This window comes from Neofelis nebulosa, chromosome 2 (assembly GCF_028018385.1).
Source record: "Neofelis nebulosa isolate mNeoNeb1 chromosome 2, mNeoNeb1.pri, whole genome shotgun sequence".
Taxonomy (NCBI): Eukaryota; Metazoa; Chordata; class Mammalia; order Carnivora; family Felidae; genus Neofelis; species Neofelis nebulosa.
In genome coordinates, this window is record NC_080783.1 from 181,564,073 (window position 1) to 181,578,347 (window position 14,275).

The 14,275-nt window shown below is 35.9% G+C and overlaps 1 protein-coding gene across 3 annotated transcripts in view; it reads left to right on the top strand.

Annotated features, from left to right (window-relative positions):
* FAF1 (Fas associated factor 1) overlaps nucleotides 1-14,275 on the top strand; it is a 532,153-nt gene that overhangs the window by 73,242 nt on the left and 444,636 nt on the right. For all 3 annotated transcript variants that reach the window (XR_009258134.1, XM_058717421.1, XM_058717422.1), the window contains exon 2: nucleotides 148-216. Coding sequence is in view for 2 of the 3 variants with exons in the window: in XM_058717421.1 (XP_058573404.1) it covers nucleotides 148-216 (69 nt within the window). In the remaining variant the exon portion in view is untranslated. The remainder of the gene's footprint in view (nucleotides 1-147; nucleotides 217-14,275) is intronic.

The window sequence follows — 14,275 nt, forward strand, 5'->3', positions numbered from 1 at the left end:
TAAAATGCTAAGATGTGTTAGGCATTTAGTGTCTTGGCTTTATTCACATACCTTTTCAAACTTAAATTACACATTATGCTCTTTACCTTTTTAAGATTAACCTCCCCATTCGCAAACTCATATCTAAAATTCTTACTTTGTTTCCAGGCATGTACTGGCATTGAAAACATTGATGAAGCTATTACATTGCTTGAACAAAATAATTGGGACTTAGTGGTAAGTACTTCTTTTTTTTCTTTTTTGCAGCTTTGTTGAGATATAATTGGCATATGGCATATAAATTTAAGGTGTATAACCTGATGATTTGATATACATATATATTGTGACATGATCAACACAATAAGGCTAGTTAACATATCTGTCATCTCACAGTTACTTTTCTGTGTGTGATAAAAACTTTTAAGATTTACTCTTTTAGCAATTTTGAAGTATACAGTGTAGTTTTGTTAACTCTAATTGCCTTGCTGTACATTAGATCCCCATTTATTCATTTTATACCTGGAAATTTGTATTTTTTGACCACCTTCATTCTGCCCTACCCCTGATAACCACCAATCTAATCTCTTTCTGTGAATTCCATTTTCTTTTAGATTCCACATAAAAGTGAGATCATACAGTATTTGATTCCTCAGAATTATTTCAAGAATTTTTTCTTTCCCTGACCAGTAATCAAATTTTATTAATTTTTCAGTGTCCTTAACATTCCTTATAGATGGTTCAGCATACCATAGCCATTAATAATTTTAATCTCAGTGCACAAAATCTAAATGTCTTATCTTTAATATGAAGTTCATATTTAGTTCAGTATTAAATTACTAAATTATTATGAATTCTTAGATAATTATATGGTTCTTAAAGTTGTTCTCTTCTCACTGTGTATTAAGGTTCCTCTTCCCCTGTAATATTTTGATTGAGGTGCTTGGTAGGAGAGAAAAGTCAGACATGTCTAAATGTCAGAATAATTCTATTTGATGTTTCCTCCTCACTTCCTGGAGCTCTCACTATTGATCACCCCTTTCTAAAGCTATTAAAGAAGTGACATTCTTGTGTGGTTAAAAAATTTTTTTTTAGTGAACTTCAGACAATTTATTATAGAAGTGGTTTAATGTTTTGAATGGTGGGAGGCAGTAACTCATAAATCAAGTCTGGACACAGCACTACAGAATTGTAATTTATTTACAATTGTGAAGCAAACTATACATGAGTTGTTTAAAAAAAATTTTTTTTAACGTTGATTTTTGAGAGACGGAGACAGAGCATGAGTGGGGGAGGGGCAAAGAGAGAGGGAGACCCAGAATCCAAAGCAGGCTCCAGGCTCTGAGCTGTCAGCACAAAGCCCGATGTGGGACTTGAACCCATCAACTGTGAGATTATGACCTGAGCCGAAGTCAGATGCTTAACCAATTGAACCACCCAAGTGCCTCATAAACATGAATTGTTTAACAGTATTGGAATAATACTGGTTGTGTTGGGATGACACAGGTGTCCCTCAGTGCCTTTGAAATGCTAAAAAAGTCCAAATTACAATTTTGAAGAAGTGTTAATTTTCAGAGGTAAAAACTTGAGATGTGGGCTTAGAGGGCTGAGATTAGATATCCAGCTATGTTCAAGTCCATGCATGCATTTATATAATCAACCATTAATTATCTATGTGTTTTGTGAAGATTTACTACTTTTAATTTTTATACTCAAAATATGAAAAATCTTTATTTTCAGCTTGTACAACTAATTGTTTAACATTTTCTAGTATATTATGCAAGGGTGTTTTCTTTTAATTGTGTGATTAAATTTTTCTAAATACAGATGAGTTAGTTGTAGTCCTCCTGTTTTGTAATCTGCATTTTTCACAACAGCGTATCACGAATGTCTTTATCTAAATAAATGTGACTGCTTATTCTTTTTAATGTTCTTTTAATGTTTGCATGGTATTTCAAAGGATGGTTGTAGCATAATTTTACCAATCAGTCCTATGCTGTTAGACATTTAGGATTTTTGCAGTGTTTTGCTAATATACACATTACTGTAGAGAATATTGTTGAACATCGTGGTGTGTGTAACCTATTATTTTCCTAGAAGATATTGAATAAATTCAAATCATAAGTGAATTTCTGGGTCAAATTATATATATATTTAAGTTTTTGGATATTTATAGTCAGTTGCCTTCCAGGATGGTTGCATTAATATGTACATTTTTGAGATTGTCTATTTCATTAAACCAGAGTTTCCTTATTTTTCATATAAGAAAAATGTTCAAAGAACACCTTTGGTACTTGTCAAAGTTTACAAATGCTTGAAATTATGGTCTGACTTGAAATCCATGCTTTTACAATGATACAATCTTCTTTTAAACGTATTTTTATTCTTTCCTTCTTCTTTTCTTTTAAGTTTTTCTGTTAATCACCCTCTGCTCATCATAACACATGCACTCCTTAATCTCCATCACATATTTCACACTTCCTCCCTGCTCACCTCCCTTCTGATGACCCTTATTAGTTTGTTCTCTATGATTAAGAATCTGTTTCTTGGTGTGTTTCTCCACCCCCCCCCCCCCCCCTTTGCTTATTTGTTTTGTTTCTTAAATTCCACATATGAGTGAAATCATATGGTATTTGTTTTTTTCTGACTGACTTATTACTCTTGGCATTATACTCTGTAGCTCCATCCGTGTCATTGCAAATGGTAAGATTTTATTCTTTTTTATAGCTGAATAATATTTCATTGTATATATATACCATGTCTGCTTTATCCATTCATCAGTCAATGGACAGTTAGGCTGCTTCCATAATTTGGCTATTGTAAGTAATGCTGCTGTAAATATTGGAGTGTATATATCCCTTTGAATTAGTGTTTTTGTATCCTTTGGTTAAACAGTTGTGCCATTGCTAGATTGATTATAGGGTAGTTCTATTTTTAACTTAAAAATTTTTTAAATGTTTATTTATTTTGAAAGAGAGAGCAAGCTTGAGTGGGGGAGGGGCAGAGAGGGAGAGAGAGAGAAAGAGAGAGAGAGAGACTCAGAATCCAAAGCAAGCACCAGCCTCTGAGCTGTCAGCAAAGAGCCCCATGTGGGGCTCAAACTCACAAGCCGGAAGCAAGATCAAGACCTGAGCCGAAATCTGACGCTCAATGACTGAGCCACCCAGGTGCCCCTCTACTTTTAACTTGTTGAGAAACCTCCATGCTGTTTTCCAGAGTGGCTGTACCAGTTTGCATTCCTACCATCAATGCAAGAGGGTTCCCTTTCTTGGCATCCTTGCCAACACCTGTTGTTTCCTGTTTTGTTAATTTTAGCCATTATTACAGGCATGAGGTGATATCTGGTTGTAGTTTTGATTTGCATTTCCCTGAATTGAGTGATGTTGTGCATCTTTTCATGTGTCTGTTGACCATCTGGATGTCTTCTCTGGAGAAATGTTTGTTCATGTTTTCTGCCCATTTTTAGATTGGATTATTTGTTTCTTGGGCATGGAATTGTATCAATTTTTTATGTATTATGGATACTAACTCTTATCAGATATGTCATTTGCAAATATATTCTCCCATTCCATAGGTTGCCTTTAGTTTTATCAATTGTTTCCTTTGCTGTGCAGAGGCTTTTTATTTTGATGAAAGCCCAGTAGTTTAATTTTGCTTTTGTTTCCCTTTGCCTCAAGGAATCTGTCTAGAAAAAATTCTATGATTTTTATAGTTTCAGGTCTTACATTTAGGGCTTTAATCCATTTTGAATTTATTTTTGTGTATGGTGAAAGAAAGTGGTCCAGTTTTATGCTTTTTGCATGTAGCTGTCCAGTTTTCTCAACATAATTTGTTGAAGAGACTTTTTCCCATTGGATATTCTCTTCTGCTTTGTCAAAAATCAATTGACCGTATAATTGTGGGTTTATTTCTGGACTTTTATTCTGTTCCATTGATCTACGTTTCTATTTTTGTGCCAGTACCATACTGTTTTGATTACTACAGCTTTGTAATATAAGTTGAAGTCTGGAACTGGGATGCAGCTTGCCTTTTGTTTTCAGAATTGCTCTATTTGGGGTATTTTGTGGTTCCATATTAATTTTAGGATTGTTTGTTGCAGTTCTGTGAAAAGTGCTTGTAGTATTTTGATAAGGATTGCACTAAATATGTAGATTGCTTTGGGTGTAGACATTTTAACAGTATTAGTTCTTCTAGTCTTTCCCTTTGTTTATGTCATCTTCAGTTTCTTTCATCAGTGTTTTATAGTTTTCAGAGTACAGGTCTTTTACCTCTTTGGTTAGGTTTATTCCTAGTTATCTTATTATTTTTGGTGCAATTGTAAGTGGGATTGTTTTCTTAATTTCTCTTTCTGCTGCTTCATTATTGTTGTATGGAAATGCAACAGATTTCTGTAGATTGATTTTGTATCCCGGTGACTTCACTGAATGAGTGTATCAGTTCTAGTGGTTTTTTTTTGGTGGAGTCTTGAGGGTTTTCTGTGTACAGTATCATGTCATCTGCAAATAATGAGAGTTTTATTTCTTCCTTACCTATTTGAATACCTTTTATTTCTTTTTGTTGTGAGATTGCTGTGTCTAGGACTTCCAGTACTATATTGAATGAAAGTGGTGAGAGTGGACATCCTTGTGTTGCTCCTGACCTGAAGGGAAAGGCTCTCAGTTTTTCTCCATTAAGGATGATGTTAACTGTGGGTTTGTCATATATGACCTTTATTATGTTGATGTATGTTCCCTCTAAACCTACTTTGTTAAGGGTTTTTATCATGAATGGATGTTGTACTTTGTCAAATGCTTTTTCTGCATCTATTGAGATGATCGTAGTTTTTATTTTTTCTCTTACTAACACGATGTATCACATTGATTGTTTAGCCATTGAACCATCCTTGCATCCCAGGAGTAAATCCCACTTGATTATGGTGAATGATATTTTTAATGTATTGTAGGATTCTATTTGCTAATATTTTGTTGAGGATTTCTGCATCTGTGTTTTTCAGAGATAATGGCCTCTAGGTCTCTTTTCTTGTGGTGTCTTTGGTTTTGGTATCAGTAATATTGGCTTCATAGAATGAATGAAGTTTTCCTTCCTTTTCTATCTTTTGGAATAGTTTGTGAAGAATAGGTATTAATTCTTCTTTAAATGTTTGGTAGAATTTGCCTGTGAAGCCATTTGGTCTTAACCTTTGTTGGGAGTTTAAAAATTTTTTTAAATGTTTTTATTTATTTTTTTATTCTAGAGAGAGAGGGAGAGAGAGAGAGCACGCATGCGAGAGCAGGGGAGAGAGGGGCAAAGGGAGAGAAAGAATCTTAAGCAGGCTCCATGCTCAGTGTAGAGCTTGATGTGGGGCTTGATCCCACAACCCTAGATCATGACATGAGCCAAAATTAAGAGTTGGATGCTCCACTAATTGAGCTACCCAGGCATCCCTGTTGGGAGTTTTTTGATTTCTGATTCAGTGTTTTTGCTGGTAATTAGTCTGTTCAAATTTCTATGTTTTTTTGTTTCCATTTTGTTTCTGTTTATTCATTTCTTCTAGGTTGTCCAATTTGTTGGTATATTGTTTTTCATAATGTTCTCTTATAATTGTATTTCTGTGATATCTATTGTTATTTGTCCTCTCTTATTTGTGATTTTATTTATTTGGGTCCTTTCCTTTTTTTTGTTGTTAAATCTGGCTAGAGGTCTATCACTTTTATTGATTTTTTTTTTCAAAGAACCAACTCCTAGTTTCATTGATTTATTATTTTTTAAGTTTCTACATCATTTATTTCCACTCTAATCTTTATTATTTCCTGCCTTTTGCTCGTTTTAGGTTTTGTTCTTTTTCTGGCTTCTTTAGGTGCATCATTAGGTTATTTATTTGAGATTTTTCTTGGTTCTTGAGGTAAGCCTGTATTGTTATAAACTTCTCTCTTAGAACCACATTTGCTGCCTCCCAAGGTTTTGAATTGTGTTTTCATTTGTTTCCATGTACTTTTTAATTTCTTCTTTTATTTATTTGTTGACCCATTCACTATTAAGTAGCATGTTATGTAACCTCTCTGTATTTCTGCTCTTTCCAGATTTTTTTCTTGTGGTTGGTTTCTAGTTTCATAGCTTTGTGGTCAGAAAAGATGCATGGTATGACTTCACTCTTTGTAAGTTTGATGAGGCCTGTTTTGTGGCCTAATATGTGATGTATTTTGGAGAATGTTCCTTGTGTACTTGAAAAGAATGTGTATTTGTTTTTAGGATTGAATGTTCTGAATATATCTGTTAAATCCATCTGGCCCAGTGTTTCATTCAAAGCCGTTGTTTCTTTGTTGATTTTCTGTTTAAATGACCTATTTGATGTCGGTGGGATATTAATGTCCCCTACTACTATTATTATTGTTATTATTATTATTATTATTTATCAATTATGTTTGTTATTAACTGTTTTATGCATTTGGGTGCTTTCATGTTGGGTACATAAATATTTACAATTATAATATCTTGTTGGATTGTCCCCTTTCTTATTATATGTTGTCCTTCTTTGTCTTTTTATAGACTTTGTTTTGTTTTTAAACTTTACTTATTTATGCTTATTCCTTTCATTTTTTATTTTTAGCCAAACTTTTTCAAGTTTATTTATTTAGTTTGAGAGAGACAGAAACAGCACGAATGGGGGAGGGGCAGAGACAGAGGGAGAAAGAGAATCCCAAGCAGGCTCTGCACTGTCAGCACAGAGCCTGACATGGGGCCTGGTCTCATAAACTGTGAGATCATGACCTGAGCTGAAATCAAGAGTTATATGCTTAACCTAGTGAGCCACCCAGGTGCCCCCAGACTTTGTTTTAGTCTATTTTGTCTGATATAAGTATTGCTACTCTGGCTTTCTTTTGGCATCTTCATCCTCTCACTTTTTATCTGCAGGTGTCTCTAGGTCTAAAATGAGTCTTGTAGGCAACCTACACATGGGCCATTGTTTGTTTGTTTAATTCATTCTGTCACCTCATGTCTTTTGATTGGAGCATTTAGTCCATTTATATTCAAAGTAGGTATTGATAGAAATGTATTTATTGCCTTTTTATCGCTTGTATTGTGGTTGTTTCTGAAAATTTTCCCTGATCCTTTCTTGTCTTTCTTTCATGGGTTCCTTGTTTTCTTTAGTCATACATTTGGATTTCTTTGTTTTTATTCTTTGTATGTGTATTAGTAGTTTTTGATTTGTTGTTACCATTAGGTTTGTATATAACATCTTCTGCATATAGCAGTCCATATTAAATTTATGGTTGTTTAAATTTGAACCCATTCTTTACTCCTTTCCTCCCCCTATTTTAGGTATATGGTATCATATGCTACATACTTTTATATTGTAAGTTCCTTGACTGATTTTTTTTTTTTTTTACAAGAATACTCACTTTGACTACTTTTGTGTTTCCTACCTTTATACTGTCTTTTTTTTTTTTTCTCTTTCCTTTCCACTCAGAGTCCCTTTTGATATTTCTTGCAGGGCTGGTTTAGTGATCATAAACTCCTTTAGTTATTGTTTGGGAAATTATTTATCTCTCTTTCTATTGTGAATGATAGCCTTGCTGTACAGAGTATTCTTGGCTGCAGGTTTTTCCCCTTAAGCACTCTGAATATATCATGCCACTCCTTTCTGGCTTGGAAGGTTCTGCTGAGAAATCTGCTGATAGCTTTATGCGGTTTCCTTTGTATGTACCTTTTTTTATCTGACTGCTTTTAGTATTTTCTTTATTGGTATATTTTGTCATTTTAATTACAGTATGTCTTGTGGGTCTTCTTTTTTTGATTTTGACGGGGGTTCTCCATGCCTCCTGGATCTGGATGTCTGTTTCCTTCCCCAGATTAGGGAAGTTTTTAGCTATTTCATCAAATAAATTCTCTTCCCCCCTTTTCTCTCTTCTTTCTAGGCTCCTATAAAATGAACATCATTATGTTTGATGGAGTCACTGAATTTCTTAAGTCTATGCCAGTATTGCATAATTCTGTTTCCTCTTTTGTTCAGCTAGGTAACTATACATTATTCTGTCTTCTAGGTCAGTAATTCATTTCTCTGCTTCTTTCATCCTGTTGTTCATTACATCAAGTGTATTTTTCATTTTGATTATTTAGCTCTTTATCTCTGCTATGTTATACCTTATCTGGGTTAAAATTGTCTCACTGATGTCTACCACTTTTTTCTCCATTTCAGTAAGTAGCTTTAAATTCTCCATCAACCATGTTACTTATATCTGTTTCACTTAGATCTGCAGCTGTGGTCTGATTCTATTCTTTCATTTGGGACAAATTCCTGTCTTCTTATTTTTCCTAAGTCTCTGTTCCCTTTTCTCTGTGTTAGGAAAGTCATCAACATTTCCTTTTTTTGAGGGTAATGGTTTTATGAAGAAGTCCTCTAGTGCCCTGCAGTGTAGTTTATTCTATTTGCCTAGGGCCTGGTGCTTCCAGAAATGTCCCCATGAGTGCTGCATGTGCTCTGTTGTTTTGTCCTGACCACTTTATCCTTCAGGCCAGTTGTCTACAGAGGCTCTCTTTGCCTGGGTTGGGCAGTGTTTGGTCCTTGGCCTGAAGGTGGCATTTTTTTTTTTTTTAACATTTATTTATTTTTGAGAGACAGAGCATAAGCGGGGAAGGGGCAGAGAGAGGGGAGACACAGAATCTGAAGCAGGCTCCAGGCTCTGAGCTGTCAATACAGAGCCCGACATGGGGCTCGAACTCACGAACCATGAGATCATGACCTGAGCTGAAGTCAGATGCTTAACTGACTGAGCCACCTGGGTGCCCCTGAATATGGCATGTTTTAACTAGGTATGTTCTGGTCTGCTTATGAAATGAGACCTGTAGTTGCCACCACTGGAAGAAAGGCCTTGCAAAACTCCTGGGTGGGCGTCATGGTGTTGGCGGGGGTTTTGGGTGGGTCTTCTTGGGGAGAGGCCACCCCACTGGGAGTGAGGCAATTGTGATTGGGAAGGTGGTTCTTCTGAAATATGGGGAGGTGGGGCTTGGTTTAAGCAAGTTAGGTAGCAAGTGTCGGCACTGTGCTTGTTCCTGCTGGTGGCCCTGTGCTTATGCTGAGGGGTGGGTGGGGGGAAGTGGTATCTGCCAGTTCCATTGTTTCCAGCAGGGTCTCTCTGTGAATGCTGCCTCTCTGGGACATGTTCCAAGATGAGCAAATAATCCCCCCCACTGCCTCAGGTTCTCTTCAGAACAGTTTCCATGCTGTATGTCCATAGGCTGTTTGTCCTGCTTTCTCTTCAAGAGCAGCCACAGTGTCCTTTGAGCTCTCTCAGAGCAAAGAATGTTGACCTTTAATACTCTAGGCTTAAACCCCTGCTGGTTGCAAGAACTCCTGAAATTTGGGCCCTGACGCTTTCCAAGCCAATTGCTGTGGGGATTCGTTTTTCCATGTGTTCTCCTGTATCCTGCTCTCTCACCCTTGTCTGCAACTGGGGCTCTCCCCACCACAGCAGCCATGATCTGTTTGTCTCTCAAATTGCATCTCTGCATTTTGTACCTTCTTCGAGGTGGCCTCTTTTCTTCCTTTAGTTGTGGAGTTTGTTTTGCCAGTCTTCAGATAAATTTCTGGTGCATTTTGGTTGATTTGATAGTTATCTAGTTGTATTTGTGGGATGAGGCAAGCCTAGGGTCCTCCTACTCTGCCACCGTATCTTCCTAATCTGTTGTGCTATATTTTTATCAAAGCACTGTATAGATGACATGTCCATGATTTCTATGGAGATGGAAAGTGTCAGGAACTTATTCAGAATAATGTCTGCAGGTTTCTTGTCTTGAAGTTTTTTTTTTTGCAATCTCACGTGCATTATTTAGTTTGTGTATTTTTAGGGTATCTTTTGGAGAGGTTGATATAAATTGTTGTTTGAGATTAAAAATCCCACCAAGCTAATCTTGTGTGGTATTGATGAAAGGAGTATGGGATAGAGTTAAGTGAGGTTGTGGGCTTAGAGTAATGGAGTACAAGTCTTTCATCTGAAAATTACCAGTTGTGGTGTCAAGGGGAGGGGGCAGGAAATGAATGTAAACTCTTTCCTAATGTCCTTTCTGTTGGTCCATGTTCTTTAGCTTTGAAGGGTAAAACATTAATTGATTCTGCCTTTTTCTCAGTCCATTCTATCTAGAATATTGTAAAGGACAATTTTCCTAGGTAGCGTTAAATAATTGCGTGGCACAAGTACTCTTCTTCAACTATTTCTCAGTTATTTGATTTTGGAAAATATTGTAATAGCACTTGACTTAAAAACACTGGTGTTAAATTTCTGGAGAAATGTAATTTCACGCTTGTTCGGGCCCACACAAAAGCATCAGGATCTCTCTCACAACCTTAATCTTTGGGTTTCTTTTGAAATATATGTCCTAACTGGCTTTTCTCTGCAAATAATCCACTTGTATCCACAGTAAAAATTTGCTGTGCTGTGTAACTATATTCTATACATTCTCTCATTGTCCTATTTTTATACAAGGTTTATGCTTTTAAAAAATGAAACTTGAACATTTTGAATAACTTACTACTAGTTCAAACTTTTCATTGGTATCATGGCACTTTTTATATGGTGTTTTATGTATTTTGCCTGTGCAGTGTATTTTATCTTTCTAAATTATGATTATCACTGCTGTATATTTTATGGGCCTTATGGAACAGTTTGCATAATTTGAGTTTTAAACCTTGGACATATCTATATTTAAGATTTCCTGTATACATCAGTTCAACTTCTCCCGTGTTTTTGTGCCCATTTTGCTAGAGAAGGGTAGAGAAATGTGAGTTAGGTACCACAGTTTGGGATTGTGATGATTTTAAGAAAGCCCATTACATCAGTACTTAGTGTTTACAGTTTATCCAGATTTATGCTAGATAGAGTAGGATCTTAAATAAAGTAACAATATATGGTAGCTGACTTTGATAAGTGTACTGAAAATTTGGTAAGACATCTGGTTTCTTATACATGTATATTATACTCAAATGGGAATAACTTCTTGAAAAATAATGATTGCAAGTATTTTTGGTATTTTATAGATGTAGACACAAATTACATATTCTGTATGAAAATATCACTGAGTCCCAGGAATTTTAGTTATTAGTCACTTACCCCGATCTTGTACATTATTTTCATTATATTGCTATTCACAAACTAGTGCTTCCAAACCCTTTTCTAAGTACTCCCCAGTTGACTCTATTTTGGGGTAACTGTAGGTTATATATGCAAAAATTCTGAAAACAAAATAACATGAAGTTTAATTCTTCTTTTTTTAACCTTTATTTATTATTGAGAGACAGAGCATGAGCATGGGAGGGGCAGAGAGAGGAGCAGACACAGAATCTGAAGCAGGCTCCAGGCTCTGAGCTGTTAGCACAGAATCCGACAAGGGGCTCGATTCCACAAACCATGAGATTATGACCTGAGCCAAAGTCAGACATTTAACCAACTGAGCCACCCAGGCACCCCACATGAACTTTAATTCTGTTGGGCAGTATCTCGAGCTACTGTTTTACTTGAAACGAAGACTGTAGTTTTACTCTGCCTGCCTCCATCTACCTCAGACTGAGTTTTCACCGTGTTTTCACTTACATTTAAGAGATTAACGTTGTTATGGTTAATTTCCTTCCTTGCAGATGAGTATTTTCAGTTTATATCCAGAAAGATGAGCACATAAGGAAGAATTACTGCCAATGAATTAGAATCTCTTACAAAGATTGCATGGAAGCATGCTATGTAATCACTATAAATTTTAATGTAGGCTCCAGATTTGACCCAGTGTTCATTTTTTTGTTTTCAGTACAGAAGAATTTGTGCCAGTGGAGAATAGAAATCTATATAGTTTGTGTTAATTGTGAGTAACCAAAATGTGAGACAGTTAACTATAGTGAAAACCCATTGTATTCATCTTGAATCAGGAGGCTGGCTTTTCAAATCTCTTGTCATTCTTTTATTGAGTATGGTCTAAGCTGAGTTACTTCTTTCTGAACTTTTTTTTACATCTAATAAGGGGTTTGGATTAAATTACATTCAAGATCCCTTGATACATGAAATGTTTATGAAAAATTGATTTATGTTCTAATTCCTATTAAGATTCTGTAAAAATCAAATATGAATAGTAATATAAGCAAAAATTTTAGTAGAACTTCATCAGTGTTTGGAATACTTGTATACATACCATTTTGTTTAATCTTTTTAACAACTTTGTAATGTAGATAATGGCAGGACAAGATGCTATGCCAGTTGTTTCACAGGTCTTTATATATGAAACTCCTTCAATAAAGTAAAATTTCTTTTTTTTTTAAATTTTTTTTTTCAACGTTTTTAATTTATTTTTGGGACAGAGAGAGACAGAGCATGAACGGGGGAGGGGCAGAGAGAGAGGGAGACACAGAATCGGAAACAGGCTCCAGGCTCCGAGCCATCAGCCCAGAGCCTGACGCGGGGCTCGAACTCACAGACCGCGAGATCGTGACCTGGCTGAAGTCGGACGCTTAACCGACTGCGCCACCCAGGCGCCCCTAAAGTAAAATTTCTAATAAGCTCAAGGAGATCTAGGGAAAGATATTTGACATATACTTAATAACCCAGTGCCACATGAAAAGTAAAAGTAAAAAAAAAGTAAAAGTAAACCTGGCCATACTACATATTAAGTACTCTATGCTCTTAGGGAATGATTTTTGAACTTTGCACCATAATTCTGCTCTAGTTTTCTGCCTGTGCTGACATAGCTGTTTTGCTGAAGAAAGACTCTATTCAGAGTGCTTGTATTTATCTTTACATGTTTCAAATTAATGCAAAAATGAAACAAATCTTCCTATTTATTTTTGGATCATTATTAAATTACTAGTCTTCATTGGTAGATTTGTATTAATAGAAGCTTGTATGTAGTGGTAAACACTGAAGAGTCAAACGTAAGGAAAATTATCATGCACATAATTTGTCTCATTTTCAGATTCATTGAGGTGCTTTGAGATCTTTCTATTACACCAGTTTTCACTTTTGAAGAAATGTATCTTAATGATTACCCTAAAATTCCTTAGGAAAATTTCTTTTGCTACCCTACTCAGGATGTGGCTGTAGAGTTCCTTGAGTGTGTACTGCTTTTCTACTTTATACAGTGTTTTGAACACCTGCAGTTTTATGAATGAACTAGTTTAGCCAGTGATATAATGAGTCTCTGTTGTCATCAGAAAGCAGCCAAGCATTGAGTGCTGCCCTTCATCAATGGCCATTAGACACTGGCTTATACTTGCACAGATCCTTGCTATGACAAAAGAGAAGTTATTGTGAAGGAATATCTCATATTAATTTCTCCTCTGCTATAGCCTTCTTTGTTTTCCTTCTTTTTGAGGGACCATAAGCCCATTGTTCTACAGAAGTTTTCACTTTTTCAGTTTGTAATTTGACCATCATTCCATCTCTACCATCTGCCCTTTTATTGAGGGTTTACTTTGTGCTAGGTATTATGTCAAGTGGTTTACCTACATTATTTCATTTAATCTTCAGAGCAGTTCCAAAAGGTGGACAGGTAGGTATTAGGTTTTTTTAATAGATGAGAAACTGAGGCCCAATAAAGTAAACTGAACATGCTTGTGCATCTGATAAGAAGTAAAGCTGTGATTCTGAACTCTTGTCTGTCAATCCATAAAAATGTTCGTGCCTTTAAAGTCATGGTATTAAATTTTCCATAGCAGCGTGTGTGTATCTATCTCCTCTTTACTGCTATATTTTCCTTTCCGGCATTCACAACTAATTTCATATTGTCAAGTGAAAGAACTTTTGCTTTGGTTACCTAGTGGTACTTTAAATATATTTATGCATTTTTTTCAAATAGATTCTAAGATTCTGGAAGAAAGTGCTTGCATTTTTTTTTTTAATGTTTATTTTTGAGAGAGAGAGAGGGAAAGCACATGCATGTGAGTGGGGAATGGGCAGAGGTGGGGGGAGGGGCAGAGAGAGAAGGTACAGAGGATCTGAAATAGGCTCTGCACTGACAGCAGAGAGGCTGATGTGGAGCTCAAACTTAAGAACCATGAGATCATGACCTGAGCTGAATTTGGACACTTAACCAAGAGCCACCAGGTGCCCCAGGATTGTGTTTCTTATTAATTTTGTCTTGGCACATGATATTTGTTTAATAAATGCTTATTTGACTGCTTTTCTTACTAGCACACTTTAATTTTTTTTTAAATTTTTTTAATGTTTATTTATTTTTGAGAGAGAGAGAGAGAGAGAGTGAGGCAGAGTGTGAGCAGGGGAAGGGCCGAGAAAGAGGGGGACACAGAATCTGAAGCAGGCTAGAGACTCCAAGCTGTCAGAGCCTG